This window comes from Myotis myotis, unplaced genomic scaffold (genome assembly GCF_014108235.1).
Source record: "Myotis myotis isolate mMyoMyo1 unplaced genomic scaffold, mMyoMyo1.p scaffold_m19_p_16, whole genome shotgun sequence".
NCBI lineage: Eukaryota > Metazoa > Chordata > Mammalia > Chiroptera > Vespertilionidae > Myotis > Myotis myotis.
Window position 1 is genome coordinate 35,663,316 of NW_023416320.1, and position 20,425 is coordinate 35,683,740.

A 20,425-nucleotide genomic window follows, 5' to 3' on the forward strand; every position below is an offset into this window, starting at 1 on the left:
AAGTCACCGCGGTGGCTGCCAGAGCCGCCTCGCCTCTAGCCCGGACCGTGTGAGGCCGGAGCGGCGGGGCCGGGCGCGCAGGTCCCGGGCCGGAGCCCCATCCCCCGGGGGAGTTTCCTCTGCGGTGGCCCCCGCCTCCCGCGCCCCCGTTCCAGCGGGCGACCCCTGCTGTCCCCCCCGCCCCCCGCCCCAGCCTCTCCCCCGCCTGTAAAGTCGCCGATCCCGCCACGGACTTTGCAGAGGCCGCAACTTTCCTTTCCCGCCGCAGCCCGGCCGCCCACCATCCCAGCATGAGCGAGGAGAGCCGCGGGGACCCGGAGCGGCAGCTCCGCCTGCGCGTGTGCGTGCTCAGCGAGCTGCAGAAGACCGAGCGGGACTACGTGGCCACGCTGGAGTTCCTGGTGTCGGTGAGTGTCCCGCGGCGCGGGGACCCGGACCGCTCCCGGCATCGCGGGCGCTGTGTGCACGGGGCGTGGACCGCGGGGACATGTGGGTGCCGGGGGTCGCCCGGAGTTCCCCGCGCCTCGGAGAGGTGCCGGTTTGCAAAGTGAGCTGGAGGGGGAGAAGGAGCTGGTCCCGGGAGTCCCGGCATCTTTCCTCACTCTCCCGCCCCCCTCCCCGCCTGGCCTGCGGGATCACATTGTGCAATCTTTCCCCCCCTTTTCTTCCTCCCCTGGGGATTTTGTGTTAAGACTTTGGCTCGCGGAGGAAAGTCAGTCTGCTACATCTAAATGCATTTAGTTTTTAAAAAGTACTTGGTTCTTCTAGAGCCGGAGCCCATTATTCAGATTTCAGGACGGGGAAGTCCCTTTCGTTAGAATAATCTTTGAAACAGGGTTCGGGTGGAGGGTCGGCACTGAGAGAGCAGCGGGGTGGTGGCCTCTAGCAGCTGTTCGATATTAGAGCCACATGTGGTGGTCGCCCCTTCCTAGTCCTACAATCTCCTCCCCCACCCCCCACCCCGGGTTTAAATCAGTTCCCGCTCAGGTTCTGGGGTCCCACTGAGCCCAGGAGAGGCGCATAATAAAACTCATGTCAAACAACTTCAAGTTTTCCTAGAACTGGCAGGAACTTTGTTTCAAAGTTTCAGCCTGGCTCACTGGGAGTCAGCTTTTGTAAACGGTTCATTCATTGTAGGACCGGGAGGGACAACATTGAGTGAAAGAAACTTCTTAGACTTCACTCAAAAGTTGATCCCCCCCCCCCCCCCCCCACTGCTGCAAAGACAAAGAATTTGAGGATTGGCTGCTTTCCACCCAGATGTCCGGGAGAGCATCGTTCAGACTCAGGAGCCATAGGCTTTGCAATCTCCCCCAAATCTAACCTTCTTCCACCACCCTGTTGGTAACCCCGGTCCAAAGGGAAATGTTTCTTAAGCCAAACTTCCTGCTCAGTTTTCTGAACGATGTAAACTTTCTGCTTATGATTATGACAGAAGAAATTCACTTCTTAACTAGGGCAGAAAGGAAAGAACAATGAATGTCTCCAGGGATGTAAGATGCACAGGTTGGCTTCTGGGTAATTTCTCAAGTTAAAAATCAATCTCCTTGAGCCCCCCAGGGGCCACGCTCTTTGGAAATGTTGTGTATTTGAGAATATACTGGTAATTGGTTATAAATAGAATTCTACGCGTCCATGCAGCAATGTAAAAAAAAAGAAGAAGAAAAGAAAAGCATGTTTTAAAGGAGATTTGAGTTTTAATAGCCTCAAACTGGCTTTCATGAAACTTTGGTGGTGACAAAGTCCTTTGGCTTAGAACAATCTGAGTCACTTCTTAAATTGCCTTCCTTCCTTCTTTCTGGAGGTTTATGAAAAAGATATTGTGGAGAGTCCTAATTTAGAGACATAGCTAACCTAAGCTTCCTTAAAAACCAAGTTGTTGATCTTTATTTAAAATATCATTTTTCCTCTAATCTTAACACCTGATTATTAAAACTGCAAACTTATTGCTATATAGCGATAGAAATGATAGGAGGTATAAAATAAATTATATTTTCCTACCTACAAGTAGATCACCTTATAATTTCATTCTTTTCGTCTCATGCAGAAATTATGGACTTTTCCTTTTCTTATGTCCATTATGTGTGCACATGTATGTTTACACACACACGCAAACATGGCCTGGAAGTCATCCTTAACAAAAGTTTACCCTGACTTCTTTATAGTCTTATAACTAACTATTCAAAGCCAAGATCTACTTATAATACACTATTAGCTTTTATTTTTTAGGTATTATGGATAGTAACATTTAATTTCCATGTATTATATTTGGTCCATCTAGTTTTAATTTTAGCCTAATCTAATATGTATCAAGAGCTTTAAAAAAATTTAAACCCTTTGGGCTGGTAATTCAGCTTCTAGAAGTCTATCCTAATGGAATAATCAGAAATGCACACAAACAATGAAAGTTATTTTAAAAAATTAGCTGTAATATTAAATAAGCACTGTGGTAAATTAGTTGCAAAGCTTTGATAGTGCATTCTTCAGTCAAATTTAAATATTTGTTAGATTAGTCATGTAGATGTTTGTCATTGCTTCAAGCCATTCACAGGGATGAAGGGTAACTCATCTTTATTACAAAGAGATAGAAAACATATTTTTAGTTTTATCAAGAACATATTTTTACTTGCGGGCCCATAAATAAACCCATCAAAATGGTATTATTGCTCTTGATTAAATGATTGTGTGGCCTGAGGGGATGACTCTTCTTACTAAGATTTTTACTTCTGAATCCTTTCTCTTCTCTTTTCTAGCTCTGCACCTTCGCTGGAGAGAGCACCTCTCCCCACCCCCACCCCTAGGTAGCCCATGAACGTTGCCTTTTTTCTCTGTCCATATGCACCTTCTTTCCCGTGCCTGCCAGGCGCACACTTCTTGATTGAATGAGAGACTTTCCTTTAAGTTTGCTGCTGTCATTTGGAGTGGCTGTCTCTTCCCCTGCGTGTCATGATTTCTCAGGGCTCCTCTCTCGCTCCTCCCTAGCCCTTAGCTACCTGCTGGATTCCTACTGGGCTTTTCAAGGCTCAGTTCAAGTCCTTCGGAAAACCTTCATGAACCACCCTGCATTCCCCCAGGTTAGAATAATGCTCACTGCTTTGTACCTACTCTTCCCTGTGGTTACTTCATGAACCACCCTGCATTCCCCCAGGTTAGAATAATGCTCACTGCTTTGTACCTACTCTTCCCTGTGGTTACTTCTTCCTTAGCGCTAAGGAAAGCTTATGCATTTATTTGTTTACCTTTGTTTCATTCTACTAGAATGCAAGCTTCTTGAGGCCTACATTTTCTTCACCTGTGTTTCCCCAGAATCTTGTTCTGTGCTTGAGACATTGTAAGTAATCAGTACATGCTGAAGGAATAAATGAATGAATGAGCAAATTGACTCATCTTCTAAACTCCTACCCCTTTAAAAAAAATCTTTATTGTTGAGAGTATTACTGATAAATACTCCCTCCGCCCCATTACTGCCCCCCCTCCCCCCCCCACACACCTGGTTCCCACTCTGCCCCAGGCCTTTACCACCCTATAGTCTCTGTCCATAGGTAACTAGGTAGTGCATATATGCATTATAAGATCTTTGGTCTCTTCTCACCCTTTCCCCACCTCCCCTCACCCATTTTTAAGGACAGTTTCTTAATTATCCTTAAATTTCTGATTTTGGTCTGTATAGTTAGTGGAAATTACTTAAGTTTAGGCACATATGTATTTATGTAACAAAATATTTTAAATTAAACATTATTGCCTGCATTTAGTAAAACAGAAACATGATTTAAATCAGGCATCGAGGTATTTTTGACTTTGTAATACACTATTATTTCAATTCATTGTATTCTAAAATTTCATTTGAGACTATGGATCAATTACATTATCTGGATTATTTATTTTTGGGACAAAGAAAATGGTGGAGAAAGACCAAATTTGCTTGAATATATCTTCTTGTTTTGTTTGGGCAATGAAATTTTGTGCTTCGTTAGAAATACTCTAAAACATGTCTTCTAAAGAATGCTATGATGGGTCTAGTAACATGTCCAAAGTCTGGACAATAGTAGGTTGCAACTGGTTTCCTGCTTGCAATCCAGTCACAGGGCATGATGCTTTCACAGACCCACCTGAGTGGACAGAAAAAGGACAGACCAGGGCCAACCTCATGGGTCTCACTTCACAGCAGTCACATGGGGCTTAACATTCAGAAGGACCTTAGGTAGGTTTAATGTTCTGCCATTACCATCTTGAAATTCTTGCTAGTCTTTTAAAAACATTTTTATTGATTTGAGAGAGAGAGAGACGAAGAAGGAGAGAAAGAGAGATTTGTTGTTCTACTTACTATGCAGTCATTGGTTGATTCTTATATGTGCCCTGACCAGGAATCAAACCTGAAACTTATGAGTATTGGGACGATGCTTTAACCAACTGAGCTACCTAGTTAGGGTGAAATTCTTGCTGATTTTGTCTTTGAACTTGTCTTTTGCAAGTGAAGTTCAGTGGGACAGTGGAGTGTGAGCAGCGCAGATACACGTAAGAAAAAAGACTTTGTATTTTCAGCACCTTTGATAGTACTTTTTTTCTGCCGTTTGAACAAAAGGCCTCCCATTTTTGTTTTGCACTGGGCCTGGAAAATTGGGTAGACATGTTTCACTATAGCAAGTAGCATTGAGGCAGGATGACCATATACTTTTTTGTCTAAACTGGGACACTTTTGAGAGTGAAAGGCAGAGCTATTAATAATTACAGTGGGAAACAGCTGTAAACTAGGATCACTCCACACTGTAGGCTGTTCAGACAAAGTTATGTGTCTTTCCATAAACCAGAGATACTGAAATATGCTATCTGTCCAGGCTTGACCTCATGTACTCCAGAATTAGTCCTGTCTCTGATGTATTATGTAACTTGGGAGACACTCCAAAACTTTTCAAGGCCTATTTTCCTCGTCTGTAAAATGGGGAAACAGTAAATGTCTCAAGGCTGCTATGATGACAAGATGAAGTATGCTTTGGGCTCAGTCCAGAGTCTGGCTGGCAGGAGGGCCCTATAAATAGTCACTCTTATTTCCTCTGATGCTGCAGTGCCATACGGAGCCACACATGCTGGTCATCCTTAGTGCGTAATTACAGTCTCCTCTACCTTTTAGCTGTGTCTCCGAGGCCCTGCTTCCTCCCCTCTGCTTCCTTCTGCCGGTGCACTCCTTCCCACGGTAGTCTGTCCTTGCTCAGTTGACTTTAAGACTGTAAGAACTCTTCATACAACCATAGTTAGTACGGTGCTTTCCAATTTACCCTAAACAGTTGCATATTCATTATCTTCTTTGGCCTAACAGGTGTATCTCTTAGCTCTTTCCCATGGTGCTCCCTAGAGCTCCAGGCTTTTGTGATTTGGCTTCACAAAGGGTCAGGGTGGGGGCTGACTTAGGTGGACCCCGGCTCTCCACCTTCTTCTGATTTGTGTTTTTGCTAAAGCCGTGAGAAAAACCACTTAACTAGATGGTAAACCCCAAGAGAACAGGGTCTGAGCGTTTATTTCCTGTGTGCATTTACTTCCTATGCATGCTTTTCTTGGCCTAAATACAGTGCTTTGTAAATAGCAGGTGCTCAAGAAAACAAACAGGCAAATAAAGCCAAACAAACAAAACAGTTTGCATGAATTTGAAAACAACTTCTTTCAGTCAGGATCTAACTTTTCCAGGCAATGATGAATAGATTCAGCATATTATGTTAAGGCTTATGGTCTGCAATTGTGCCCCTCACCCCCCCGATTCATGTTGCAGCCCTAACCCTTAGTATACAGATAATGACAGTATGGTGTGGCAGGTGCAACTACGTATAATAATAAAAGCATAATATGCTAATTAGACTGGACAGCCAAACGACCTTCCGGACGTCCTTCTGGATGAAGCCGTGGTGGCGGAGGCTGTGGCAGAGGCGGTTAGGGGTGATCAGGCAGGCAGGCAGGCAGAGTGGTTAGGGGTGATCAGGCAGGCAGGTGAGTGGTTAGGGGCAATAAGGCAGGCAGACAGGCCAGCAGTTAGGAGCCAGTGGTCCCGGATTGCGAGAGGGATGTCCTGGATTGCGAGAGGGTGCAGGCTGGGCTGAGGGGACTCATCCCCCCCCCCCCCCCCGTGAATTTCATGTACTGGGCCTCTAGTAGAATGATAAACATCGTAGCAGGGAGGCATCAAGGTGCTCCCTCAGTATAGGGTCCAAGGAAGCTTTTGGGAAGAGATGACAATAGAGCTGGCTTTTGAGGGCTGAGGAGGAATGTGCCAGACTAGGAAGATAATTATCCACTTCCCCAAAGTAGCATGTTCAGTGTGACCTTGGAATGTGGGAAGAAGTTCCCTGAATCTGTGTCATCTTCAAATTCCTTCTCCTTATTTTCTATTCCTGCCACCTCAGCAGCCCTCAGCATGCACTGCCTCTTCAACAACCCTAATCTAGAGAAGACCTGTCCTTGCTCCCCTTAATCTGGGTCAAATTATAACTTTCAAAAAGCGTTATTTGCTAAAGGTGAGGCCAAGAACCCTAGAAGTGACATGAAACACAGACAGTCTGGCTTCTCCTACCTAAGCGAGCTTGCTCTAAGGGTCTGCAGACTCTGCCCTGTTCTAACCTTAAACCCTCCAATAGCTTCTGTTTGATCCTTCTGGCTAGGCACCACTCCTGGGCTGATTTGCCTGGGTTCTTTGTTTTCTACTCATTAGCCTGAAGTGTATACATGAGGATGGCATCAGGAAGATGCCCTTAAGAGGTCATTACTCTTGCAGTAAATGTACCATGAACTAAATGGAGTTCATTCATAATTCTGATTTTTGGAGAATTAATCATGTGGCCAGAGCCTGCTCCCTACACAGAAGGATGTGTCTTTAGTCTATGGTTTCATTTGTATAATTATATCTTATTATAATATGATGACATAATGGAAAAAATAGTATCTATTGAGATTAGCTTTGTTTCTTATCAATATAATTCTATCATTGGGTTTGAGGAACAAAGTTGAGGTCTAGTTACCCATTAGGAGTTTCTGCCATTGCATTGGCTCAGGTAAGAAACGTGGAATGTCTGGTCTAAGGTAGAGGCATTGACGAAGATACTAAACAATAAAACACAAAACACCCAACAACTAGGAGACATTTCTTGGGTAGAACCTTTAGTATTTGTGTTCACTGGGAAGTGAAGGTAAATAGAATGGAGAACATAAGGTGGTACATAGGTCTCTAGTTTGAAGATAAGATGGGTAGCGTCCTTAATGAGAAATGGAATGTGAGGGACAGAACAGCATTGGGAGGAAGAGGAGGAGAAAAGGGAATTTGGTTTTGGACACACTGAGCTGCCAATTCTGCTCATTATTGGAGATAGGAAGATAAAGCTTAGGAAAGAATTTGGGGCAAAAGTTAGAGATCTAGAAATTAACTAGTCATATATGTTGCACCTGTCAAGTGGATCAGATGACACACGGGGAACAATTTGAGGAAGAAAACGTACAGAGAAGGGTAGGATGTTAGAGAGCCAATGTTTAAAGGTTAGAGGAAGAGGAGAGTGCCCTGGTGACTTGGACTGAGCCCTCAGAGGTTGAAACAAAGAACCAGGACGGAGTGATCTCTTGAAAGACAAGGAAGGATCTAGTTCCCCAAAGAAAGGTTTCTTTCAAGTGTCAACTTTAGAAAAGTAGGTAGTGTGAAGAGGGAAGGTTAGACAATTAGAGCGTCTTTGGGATTTTAGCTTCAGTAGTGTGTGTGAGCAGGAGACTGATGAAGAATGAGCTGAGACATGAGTGGAAGCTGAGGAGGTAAAGAGGAGGAAGAAAAATCTTCAATTTGCTTGGTGGTAAATGCAAGGGAAGAAGTGGGTTAGTATTGTAAGGGGCTGATTTTGTCCAGGATGTTTGAGGAAGATCTGTATAGCCAAGGGGAAGGAGACAATGAAAAGGGAACTAAAGCAGCTACAACATATCATGGCAGAAGTCAAATGCATCTTCTGGAAAAACATGGCACTGGGAGGCAAGACACTTGGCAAAATTCACTGAGCCATCTCGCCATGGAACATTCCCACAGCAACATGTCACTGCAGAACTAAGGCTAAGCAAGTTGTCTCTTGTATACTTCAAAAATTCTGCTTCTTCTCTAATCTATAGCTAGTGGAACTGCTGGGATGGCCTTTGTACCTCCTTTTGAAAACACCATCGCTCTGGGACAGTGGGGTGAAGTGCATGGTGCACAGCATGGTTTTGGGGAATCTGACGACCTGGGTTAAAGTCCTGCATGAAATGTATAAACTGTGTTATTTGGACAAATTGCATAGCCTCTTAGCCCTGGCTGGTGTGGTGTAGTGGGATGGAATGTCATCCTGAGCACCCAAGGGTTGCAGGTTTGATTTCCAGTCAGGGTAAATATCCAGGTTGCAGGTTTGATTCCTAGTTGTGGCCTGTGTGTGAGGCAACCGATGGATGTTTCTCTCTCTAAAATCAATAAAAACATTCTTGGGTGAGGATTAAAAAAAGATTACATAACCTCTTTATGCCTAGTTTCATATTTGGAAGACACAGTCGATACCTCATACCTCATGGGGCTGGCCTGAAGCTCTAATCTGCTCATGGAGTAAAGTCCTGGTAGGTAGGAAGTGTCTTCTTGTTTTCTCCCTTTGCAAACTCTGAGTTTATCTCTCTCTCCTCTGTCTCTCCTACCTCACAGACTGAGCCTGGAACTCGCTCAAACCACCTAACCTGCTCCTGACCCCTTTCTTTTCCAATCCTAGGAGCTCACGGGAGGGTTTAATAGATGAAGAAAGGTCCTGAGGAGGCCAGAGGGGCCTTCAGGAATGCAGGGAGGGGCATCTTGTCTTGGAGCTACAGGAGGGATGTTTTCCTCTGGGAGTGGGGAAGGATGTAAGGCCAAGGGTCAGGTTAAGGGGGGAGGAATTTGGAGGTTCCTACCTGGTGCCCTTTATTTTATCTGTGGAGTTGAACTCTTGCTTTCTTTGTGTTCTGTTTTTGTTTTGCTGTGTGTATTGGCTGAGAGTGAGGTGCCCTAAAAACAGTAAAAGATTTAGAACATACACTTTCATCAGTAGTCAAGGGAATTGAACACAGACATCTGAGGTTTGTTGGGAGTCTGTATAATATCTTTGTATAATTATTCTTTTAAATGTGACTTTCTTAAGTGCAACATATAAATTTAAAAGTCAAAATACAGAAGTAAGCTCTCCTGATTTAGTACATCTACTATGACTAGGTTCAAATCTTGAAATGATGGTGTAATACTTTTTTAAACCTTGATACAAATTGTACTGAATTTCTTTATTACATTTAATGCACACAGCCATCATTGTACACACTTTAAAAAAAAGAAACATTGATTTATCTGACAAGGTTTTGGTGTGATTACATTAGTCTCAGTGCTGGTCTTTTAACAGTGTTCTGTTGAATGTTCTCTATACCTGGTATTATATTTTAATACCAAATAAAATTATGTTTGTTTTCAGTACAAATAGTTTGACCTAAAAATAGTTATTTTTTACATTAATTCTTTGAAAATTTTATGTATATTTACTTTTTATAATAGATGACTTTTTATTCTCACATGTTAAAATTGCATTAGCTATATTAAAATCAATATTTCTTTGATTTATGATATTATATTTACCTCAAAGGTTTCTTTGATTTTTAACATTATATAAGCAATCAAATATACAGGAAAAACATCCCTTAGTAAATTTTTCTTTGTTTAAAAGTGTGGTTGAGTCACTTTTCCAATGGCATTGAGTATAATCAATCAAATACTGACATCTAATAAAAACTTAAAAAAATTTTTTTTCCATTCTTATGAATTATTTCATTTGACTCAGGAAGTCAATGATTGTAAATTTTTGTTTGTTTGTTTGTTTTTTAATATATTTTATTCATTTTTTACAGAGAGGAGGGGAGAGGGACAGAGAGCCAGAAACATCGATGAGAGAGAAACATTGATCAGCTGCCTCCTGCACGCCCCCCACTGGGGATGTGCCCGCAACTAAGACACATGCCCTTGACCAGAATCGAACCTGGGACCCTTGAGTCTGCAGGCTGACGCTCCATCCGTGGAGCCACACCGGCCAGGGCAATGATTGTAAATTTTAAGAAAATTGATACATTAAGTTGAAGTTATGATATAAAAAAAACTGTGAGCAATATTTATTTCAACTATAATCACAATTCTTAATTACACATTTAGTTTTATTTATTTTTAAAATTTAAATTCTTTATTGTTTAAAGTATTACATATGTCTCCTTTTCCCCCAGTTGATCTCTCCCCAGCTGCTCCCACTCCCCAGAACATGCCCTCACCCCCTACTGTCTGTGTCCATTGGTTATGCTCATATGCATGGATACAAGTCCTTTGGTTGATCTCTTACCCCTCCCCTGCCTTCCCTCTTAGATTGAATGGTCTGTTAGATGCTTCTATGACTCTGGTTCTATTTTTGTTCAGTTTATGTTGTTCATTATATTCCACAACTGAGTGAGATCATGTGATACTTCTAGTTAGTGTAGATGATTTCAGACTTTGGTTCCTTGAATTTGTTGTATTCTAGCCTTGCTATATCGCTATTAATAATGGACATAAAGGACCTGTTTTGTGGGAGAATATTTAAGCCAAGGACATTGTGTCCTCTCACTAATGCGAAACGCATATTTTCTTTTAAAGGCACGTCTTTCGTTTGAAAAGATTAAATGGTATAATACTTAAGAAGTGACTCCAGCTGCTTAAATTTGGAATAAGGATATAAAAATATTCTCTGGGTTTATAGCAAAAATATAACAATATAGAATATGAATGGGCAGATGTTTTAATTCATCTGAAAACTTTGTTTCTCTAAGACAGTCAAATAGGGGTTGATATCTATGGCTTTTCTTTGCCACTTTTTGTTACTTTAACTATCAACTTAAATTGTCTTCTTGTTTAAATTGTCTTGGAGAGCCTTTATAGATGGTGACACATTTTTAGTGATTGTGTAAGTAATGTTGATATTTTCCTTAGATGACTTGTAATGCTTCAACTTGGACTTGCTGCCTTGGAGTCTAGTTTTTTTCTTATTTGTCCCAAAGAAATAAATTTTAGGAGTCCAGAAATGATAATTGCCATTCCAAAGTTTTATTTCTGTCAGTAGCACTAGGGGAGGAGCTATGGAAAGACATTATTTCATCTAAATGTTAGTCCCATACCCACATGTTCCAAGATTACTTTATTAATTCATTGTTTTCCCAGAGGTGAAACTATGAGAGGAAAAGGCACTTTTTTTTTGTACACTGTACATCTAGGTTGTGTTGCACTTTGCATACCTTTGATATATCTTAATATTTTATATAGAAATATTTTTGTATTTATATTGTTTACATTTGACAACATTTTTGAATATTCTAGATAGAATTTTATCTCAATTTTTCTCGTATCTCTTAAGAATGAGATCTCTGGCATAGACTTCTAATTGCCCCTAATATCTAATATTCTTTCCTTCTATAATGATAGAAGTTTTAGCTCAGTACTTGATTATCCAGCTCGAGATTACATTTCCCAGCCTTCCTTGCAGTTAGGTGTGTATATGTATAGGTTCCAGGCAGTGGGATGAGCAGAAGTGCTAAAGTACGTCCTTATAACAAAGGAGTATGCACTCTGCCCCTTCGCCCCAGCTGGTATGAGGCTGTGATGGCAGGTGCTGGGGCAACCATTTTGGACCATGAAATGGAAGTCACATGTTGAGAATGACAGAGCAACTAAATAGGAGTCTGTTTCTTTATTAAAGCAGTTTAACCTGCGACCTATCAAAATGGGCCTGTAAGATAAATCAGTATTTGTTTAATTCTGATCTAAACTCATCTCTGATCATCTTTTTGAGATTTCACATTTTGCTTCCAAGTTCTCATTGAGTTATGCAAAAATTATTAAAAAATTGGCAAACTTAAATAATTTTGTGTGCCTTTGCCTTGTCAAACTGAGTAGTCTTAATATTTTAAATTTATTTTTAGTTTTTCTTTAATGAATCTTCTCTAGCTCACCAATGATTTCCCTGGATTGCGCTAAAACCACACTCTCTTATTTTAGTTTTTTTCTTTAGAGAAAGAACAATATATTTTTTTTTTACCCACACATATACTATTTCTTCTGAAGACCAGAATTTTTGTGTTTATTTTGTATATTTATAAGGATATTTGTTCAACTGCTTTCACTGAGGCCAGATAGCAGTAGTTTAAATGACACAGGCGGCTTGTTTGTGAATATGAAAGGTGTATGGCATCAGCATGGCTCGGCTTTGCTTTCTCTCTCGGAGCTCTTTTCTTTAATTTTTGATACCGTTGCCCAACAGTGTTCCAGGGGAGGACGAAGCTCAGCTCCATTGGGTTATTCAGATTCTCGCTCTTTCTATTTCTCCACTCTCCCCCAGGACCAATTAAATCTGAATCTGTAGGAGAGAGTCAGGCATCAGTATTTTATGTAGTTTCCTCAGCTCGTTCCATTGTGCAAAGAAGGTTGGGGAACCAATACACTAGAGCAGCCGTGGGCAAACTACAGCCCGCGGGCCAGATCCGGCCCGTTTGAAATGAATAAAACTAAAAAAAAAAAAGACCATACCCTTTTATGTATTGATGTTTACTTTGAATTTATATTAGTTCACACAAACACTCCATCCATGCTTTTGTTCCGGCCCTCCGGTCCAGTTTAAGAACCCATTGTGGCCCTCGAGTCAAAAAGTTTGCCCACCCCTGCACTAGAGTGTTCTTGTCGTTATAGTTGAAGCTGGCTTATCAGGGCCCCTTGCATATTCCAGAGCCAGGGGGACAGAGGGTGTGAGACAGATTCCACACATTACTTGCACACTCATCCTCTTGGTCAGAACTTTGTAACATGGCTGAACCAGCTGCAAGGGAGCCTGGGAAGTGTGTTGTCTATTCAGCAGCCATGTGTACAGTTTGGGGAGTTCTATAGTAAAACTAGAGACCCAGTGCACGAATTCATGCATGGGTGGGGTCCCTCGGCCAGGCCCACGATGAGGGCCATCTCGCCCAGTCCCGATTGGGGCTGGCTGGCCGGGGAGGTACTGCAGGAGGGCTCCAGGGCATGTCCAGCCCATCTTGCACAGTCCCAGTCGGCCGGACCCCAGCAGCAAGCTAACCTACCAGTCAGAGCACCTGCCCCCTGGGGGTCAGTGCATGTTATAGTGACTGGTTCAGCGGTCAACCAAATGGTCGACCGATCGGTTGGACACTTAGCATATTACGACTTTTTTATATAGGATAAAGAATTGGAGAATTAATGCTGAGGAGCAAAGCATAGTCTCTGCCACATTTTGGGCCCCAGTGATACTCTAGGCTTGTGTCCTCAAAATATAATTTATATTAATTCTTGGATTCCTTCACTGGAAGAACCTATTATACTTAAAATATAATTTGGAGTATTTTTCCTCTTAAAATAATGTATTCTTACATAGAAATCCATCTAATATTTATCTACCTTTTCATATATGTTTGTAAGTGTACTCTATCATTCCCCGACCCCACAACCCCTCTCAATTGGCTCTCACTACAGGAAGCGTTTGAGAAGACTTAGAGATTTTGTGTAATTTCTCTTATTTTTCTTAAGTCTCCAAAAAAATATCCCAGGGTGACATTGAAATCTTCAAATATCATGTGTTTGTATGTGTCAGGTGCTGCATAGTCATGTGTACCTCACAACTCACAACTACCTTCAAGTCTTACATCATTGTAACTCACAACTGAGGACACACCAATCAATTCAGTGGGAGGTTGAGGATTCTGAATAGATCTATTTGAATCTGTTCCAAGATTCAGTGGGTGATTTGCTGGCCTGGGCATTTCCAGATTGTGGGAGCAGCGTGATTAATCGGGACTAGGAAAACCAAGGCAGATTTGGAACCCAGACACAGAACTTTACTCCGGATGTACACAAAAGCTAGAAGTCAGGAAGGAACAGCAGTTCATTTCAGGCAAACCGTCAAGAGCAAGAGAGCAACAGACACTAATGGTCAGCCAAGACAGGTCAGAGCCGGGTAAGTACTCAGGAGCCAAAGATTACCCAGAAGTCAGGAGCTTCTTGCTCAGAAATGAGGATACACAATGAACCTTGAAAAAAAATAGAAAACCTTAGTTCTCCTGTTGGTTATCTGTTAACACACATCATCCTTGAGACTACTTTCAGCCAACTTTAATTATTCTAGGATTATTTTGGATCTCTCTACTTGTTTACTTAGTACTTCATAGCATATTGGAACTCTTAGTTTTATGTGTTAAATGTAGCTCATGTTTATCCCATACATGCTTAAATCAAAAGATATTTGAGGCAAGGGTTAATTTTACACGCACACACATACACACACCTCCAAAATGTGTGTGCTTCTCTGCATTCAGTGGATGTTGTATAGATCATATTGGTAGAAAGCATTAATGTAATTTAAACACAAATGAAGTGAATCCGTAACTGAAATGATTGGTATTCCCGGGATTCTGTTGACAGGCCTACTTTTTACTTCCCACCTAATAAATTTTATTTTTAAATTTTTATTTATTGTTGACAGTATTCCAGATGGTCTTCCACTCCCATCCCCCACCCCCTTTGCCCACCTCCACTCAACCCCTGCCCCCTCCCCAGGCCTTCGCCACACTATTGTTTGTGTCCATGGGCTATGCATATATGTTCTTTGGTTCATCTCTTCCCTACCCCTTCCCCTCTGAAGGCCTACTTCTTTTGATCCTTTAGATGCGATAGAGTAACTGGAATTCTGGCAGCCCTGGAATCAAGTTTGATAAATAGGCATGTTATATAGACGGGGTATTCTCCTCAGTTTCTAGCAAGGACAATTAGCACAATTACATATATTCTTAGAGTCCAAAAGGAATCACTGTTCTAGACTAAGAAGATGTATACATAATTAAAAATCCCTGCTTTCATGGAGCTCCCACTTTAAACCAGGAGATACGAGACAAAAGAGTAAAATTTTGATATATTAGCTAGCCTAAATAGCAAGGAGAATGAATGAAGCAGAGACGGGAAGAAAAAGCTGCGTATGTTTTGACATTTTATAGGACGAAAAGGCAGGAATTCACTCCTTTCTGTACACGCTTCTTTCTCTGTCTCTAAAAATATTTTAAAACAACGTCTATTTTTTTTACTCTTACCTTAAGAGGCGGTATCCAAGAAGAAGCAGGGCTCTTGTTGAACTCTCCAGTATAATTATAATCTTTACATGAAATTAAACCCAGGTGAACATTGCTAATAAAGTTAATAGAACAGATTAGCAAAAGCATGGTGACTAAGGTTTAAAGCTTTCACTAGCTGTCATTTTTCAGTGCATTGATTTTAACGTAATAGGCCTATTTTTTCGGAGGTGCCAACTGAAAATCCACTACCTCATTCCAGTGCCAATGGACTGGGGCACCAGAAAGGCGGCTGGTGGTGAGGGGGTCGGAGAGCCCGAATGCTCCGCAGCCTCTAAAGCCAGTTTTGTAACTGTTACCTTAGATAACCCCAGGCATGGGTTAAAAGCAAAGGTATAGGTCACTGGTTTAGGGTCTTTCCCTGAGAGGGAACAGGAATGGTAAGCAGTTGTTCCTGGCAACACCCTCCCCCACCCCCACCCCCTTGTTCCTAGGGTATTGTCCCCCTAATGTCCCTGGAGAAGTGTGGACAGCTGGCTGCAGCCCCTTTGTGGCCTGTAAAGTGTCTCTGGGAGCCACTGCCAGACTGTGGGGGAGGGGAAAGGTCACTTCAGGACTGTGGAAAATATTCCCTTTCCCCTCAGCATCTCGAGGCCTTCCTGTTAATAGAGGCCAGGAGCTCGGATTCCGAGGCTGAAGTTTGGTTCAGGGTTGGTTAGTTCTCGAAATGATATTTTTAAAGCAGCCTTCTGCAGCACTTCATTCTGCAGCTCACTGACTGTGTAGCACAAAGGAGAGGAAATAGATTTATTGCTATCGTCATGACCAACTTCAGAATAGAAATTGGTGAATAATTATGCTTATGTTAGACGCTAAAAAAAAAGTATAACTGAAGGGAAGGGATTTAGCTGCCTGTATTTTTTGATAAGCTTGTGTGCTTTCCTCTTCCGTTTCTCTGTAGAGACCATTCTATGGCTAATACATCATAAAAGCTAAAAGGAAGTGCAAACACAATTACCACAGAAAGTTGGAATCTTTTCCATTCACTTCTTTGTGCTATTTGTGACTTGCCTGCCTGATTGTTTCAAAGTAAAAAAAAAAAAAAAAAAAAAAAGTTGGTATTCTTATCTCTCCTTTATCAGTGGCACTGGTTTTGAGAGCGTGGTTGGGACCAAATCAGCCCTAACGCCAACAGCCGTTGTACTAAACCACAGGACCGTGTACAGCATATATGCAGTGAGCCTTAAAGGCAAGTAGATTTGTCTAATGAAATCATGTAAGATGCAGTGTCTCGGAGGGAACTTCCCTTTAATTCTGTAGCAACATGTTCAGGGTCATCAGTAGCTCTTACTTAGGGGCTTTGAGATCTGCCATCCTGTGCTCAGGCAGGATCTCAGCACTCATCCTGGCCCTCAGTCCCAAAGCCCCAGGAGGAGGCCCTGCGTGCTGATGGTGCTCATTAATCAAGAGCACAGTGTCTGCCATTGGGGTCATCACTGGGAAGCCAGGCTGGGTTTAGAAGTCGGTCTAAGATAACATCTGGACGTTGCAGAGGGTCATGAAAGGAAATGGGGTCAAGGGTTAACACAGCTGAGTTCTCTGTGACACAGAGCCAAGGAAGCAGCCTTCGGGGATCTCTGCCACTTCTTACTCTTGAGAAATGTAGCTAGTTCCTGCTGCTCAGCCCCTTCCCATGCTCTCTGCTCTGGTCCCCCACAGCTCCCCCCAATCCCCGGCACCCTTCACTTTCAGGATCCTCCGGCAGAGACACTTCCTGAGCTGCTGGGTAGCTTCGAGTAAGGACTTCAGGCTTGTGATACTGTCTGAGGGACGGATGATCCCAAAATAATAAAGATTGGGACCAATATCTGTAACAAAGAGAGGTAGATTCTAACTGCTTTTATTAAACTTATGTCCTAGATGATTAGAATCATCATTTGTGCCAATTACTTTATAGTTACTCCCTTAGTCCCTTTCCCACCTAGGAAGGTTTGTTAATGTCTTTTGATTATTGTGTAATTTATAAGAATACTTACCAGACACAAGGACCTTCCTTTATGTACCAAGTCTGGTCTTACCTAGAGACTGAGCCTTTAGGAAAAGCTTGAAAACGCCCCTGACGACTTGTCTGGAGGGAGGTAAGCAGGTTCCCTTTGGGTCTTTCATGTAACTTACGGTCCCAGGTGCACAGAGGTGAAGGGGGTTGTCCAAACAAAAGGACAAGTCAGAGACTCTTTGGCCCATCATCTGAGCCCAACTCCAGTCTTAATGCCCTATAACTCAAGTTTCTATAGCTCGATGTGTTCTAATTCCCAAGCACCTTCTGTACTTTTTCCCCTTGATTGTTTATACCAGTGATATAATCAGTTTGGAGATTCAGGAAGTATGAAAAAATAAGGAAGACAGAAATCAGTTATCTCCTTCTTTTTTGGGAAACCACAGAGCAAAGTGGTTTTGTTTATGAACTTGATGATGTCTGAGGAACAGTTGTTGAGAGTGAGGTTAAGATCTGTTGTTCAGAGTTATAGTCTCTACATTTCATGTAATATAGGATAAGGTCCAGATACAATTTAGTCTTCAAACGGCCACACCAAACTGAAAACAAAAATGAATACAAAACCCCAAACCCCCAAACAAGATCCATTCCTATTCATATGAAGAAAAACCTTAATACTCTCAAGGACTTGGGATTAATTATCCCAGGAAAGTAACAATACCCCCAATCTATTTTCACCCTTCTATGTCTCTGATGGAATCAATTTACAAATAAAAGGCTGACATTTTACTTTGAGTTCTCAGCCCCACCAACCTCCTACAGAGATTGGGCTGGGCTGCCAGCTTGGGAAAATACACCAAAAAAAAACCACTTGGAATTAAAGAGTTCTCACACTAGTAGCTACAAACTCATGTTTTTTTAATCAAGGGATAATCCCACTTTTGACTTCAGAGTAAGAAATATGAAATAAATGAGGAAACAATCGTCCTCTACTTCTGAGACTGTGATGCAATTGATGTCATACATGAGGCTACTCAGAACCTTCTAGACTAGAGCCCGGAGGGTAAGGAGAGAGCCTGGTGTTGCAGGGCTCTCTTCCTGCACCTGCTGACCCAGAGCCCAGACTATCTGAAGCTATTTAGCAATTATATTCGTATACTAATTTACTTAATGCAAACAGATTCTCCTTCCACTGTCACTCTAATGACAAAGTGTGAAGGCCTGTGTTGTTTAGACTGTACTTTAGGTGGGAATTGTTTGCTTTTGCTTTTTTAGAACAGTGATTAAAATGGTCAGGTTGAAGGGGTGTTATAGAGGAATAGTGATGGATGATCAAGGTGGCCTGGGGTCAGATGGTGTTGGGTAGACTTGAATGGCAGAGAAGTAGCTTAGAACTATCAATAGACAATGGAGAGTGAGGGGACATTGTTGAGCCAGGGAATCAGAGAATTGAGCCTTGATTCAGGAAGAGTCATCTGGCAGACTGGCTTTAGACGGGCAATAATAGATTGTAGGAGTGGCTCTATTGGGCACAGGGGGACTGGAAGAGAACAATCCATTGAGCCCAACAGATGTTGGAGAAACCAAATCAGTGGGGAATATGATGATGGCCTCTCTCTAGAACAACTTAATTAAAATCTCAGGATAAGGGGAAAAGGTGTGGGAACTCAGGAATCAGTATTTTTAGAAAGCTCTTTAGCTAATTCTAATGTTAGGTAGAGTTGAGAAATATATACAGGGAAATGAATAAAATGGCATTAATGTACATTTCAATAAAGGATTGAGATAACTAATCTCAAGTTGACCAGTATGCCCCTAAAAGTTTGATCAGTGTGGTTTAAGTTGTGTGCTTGCTTCCTTGAAAAGTGAGAGAGCTCTGAAGTGACAAAAAGGAAAACACAATGACTTGAGAATGGGAATGTATTTACAGAGTAGTTAAAAAATCACCAGTAGAAAGACTTTATTGAATTGGTCAAAATGACCAGAAATGAGGCGAGAGTGACCGCAGTTATGGCCAGAACAGGCTTTTTGTGCAGCTAAATGTGCTTAGGGATTTTCTGATGCTCTCCTTCCATTCTTTAGTTCTCTAGATACATTAATTTCTGAAAAAAAGAAATACTTTTTTTTAAGTACTAGGTGGTGGGAGAGGTACAGTGAAATTTGAGTTCTGGTCCTCCCACTGCTTACTAGGAAAATGGGGAAAGTAACTGATATATGTCAAGCAGCTCCCATACGATGGTTATTTAATATCGTACATTATCATTAACCTGCACAACAGTCCTGTGGTACTGGGATTAACCTCCCCATTTTATAGGAAATGAAAGGAGGCTCACCAGAGATGAGGAACTGGAGATAAACTTTGAGCACTTTGTAGTAAAGGAGAGCACAAAGATTAGTATTGTTATTGTCATTATTAGTTATTATAGAGAGAACGCAGATGGATGGTGGGTTCAAGGTTACGTGAAGGTAAATGACAAAGCATGTACAGAAGGAAGCAGAGTTCAGTTACCCAGAGAACAGAAAGAAGAGTTAGGCTGAAGACACAGGTAAATTCATATTATTCTCTTCATATATATATATATATATATATATATATATATAGAGAGAGAGAGAGAGAGAGAGAGAGAGAGAGATAGAGAGAGAGAGAGAGAGAGAGAAATATATATATTAACCCAGCCCTACTGGTGTTCATCCACCGTTCCACCAGAAATGCCTTTGTCAAAATCACCAGTAATATTCATGTTGCTAAATCCAGTGGTCAGCCTCTCAGGACTCGTTCTACTTGATTTAAAGGAGTGTTTGACCTTCCTCCCCACGTTCTCCCAGGACACTACACTCTCCTGATTTCCTGCTGCCTCTCGGCTCCTGCATCTCAGGGTCCCTTGCTGGTTGCTCTTCTCCAAGATAAGTAGCTATTGGAGCTGCATGTTTCCTTGAGGCGCAGGATTCATTGCTCTGACCCTTTGTCTTCTCTACCTACGTGACCACCCTGAACTTCAGCCTTGAATTTCTGCCTCTCCTCCTGGATGTCTGCTAGATGTCTCAAATTAACATGACCAACACCAAACTCCTGATCGCCTCCCCTTCTCCCCATCCTGCTTTCTCACTGCCAGCCTCATCCTCTTGAGATCTGACTCATGTCAGAAATGACAATTTAATCTTTTCTTCCATCCCCTCATCGAATACTGGCAAATCCTGTTAGCACTTATCTTTTAAAAAAATCTAGACTTTGATGACTTTTTCCCACCTCTGTCCACTGCTGTTACTCTGATCCAGCAGCTTTCCACTTGGTTTCCT

The 20,425-nt window shown here is 42.0% G+C and overlaps 1 protein-coding gene across 1 annotated transcript in view; it reads left to right on the plus strand.

Annotated features, from left to right (window-relative positions):
- Positions 1-213: 213 nt before the first annotated feature.
- Positions 214-20,425, plus strand: part of PREX2 (phosphatidylinositol-3,4,5-trisphosphate dependent Rac exchange factor 2) — a 217,378-nt gene continuing 197,166 nt past the window's right edge. Inside the window, exon 1 of the mRNA XM_036338466.1 lies at positions 214-407. Coding sequence (XP_036194359.1) covers positions 291-407 — 117 coding nt within the window. The 5' untranslated portion in view covers positions 214-290. The remainder of the gene's footprint in view (positions 408-20,425) is intronic.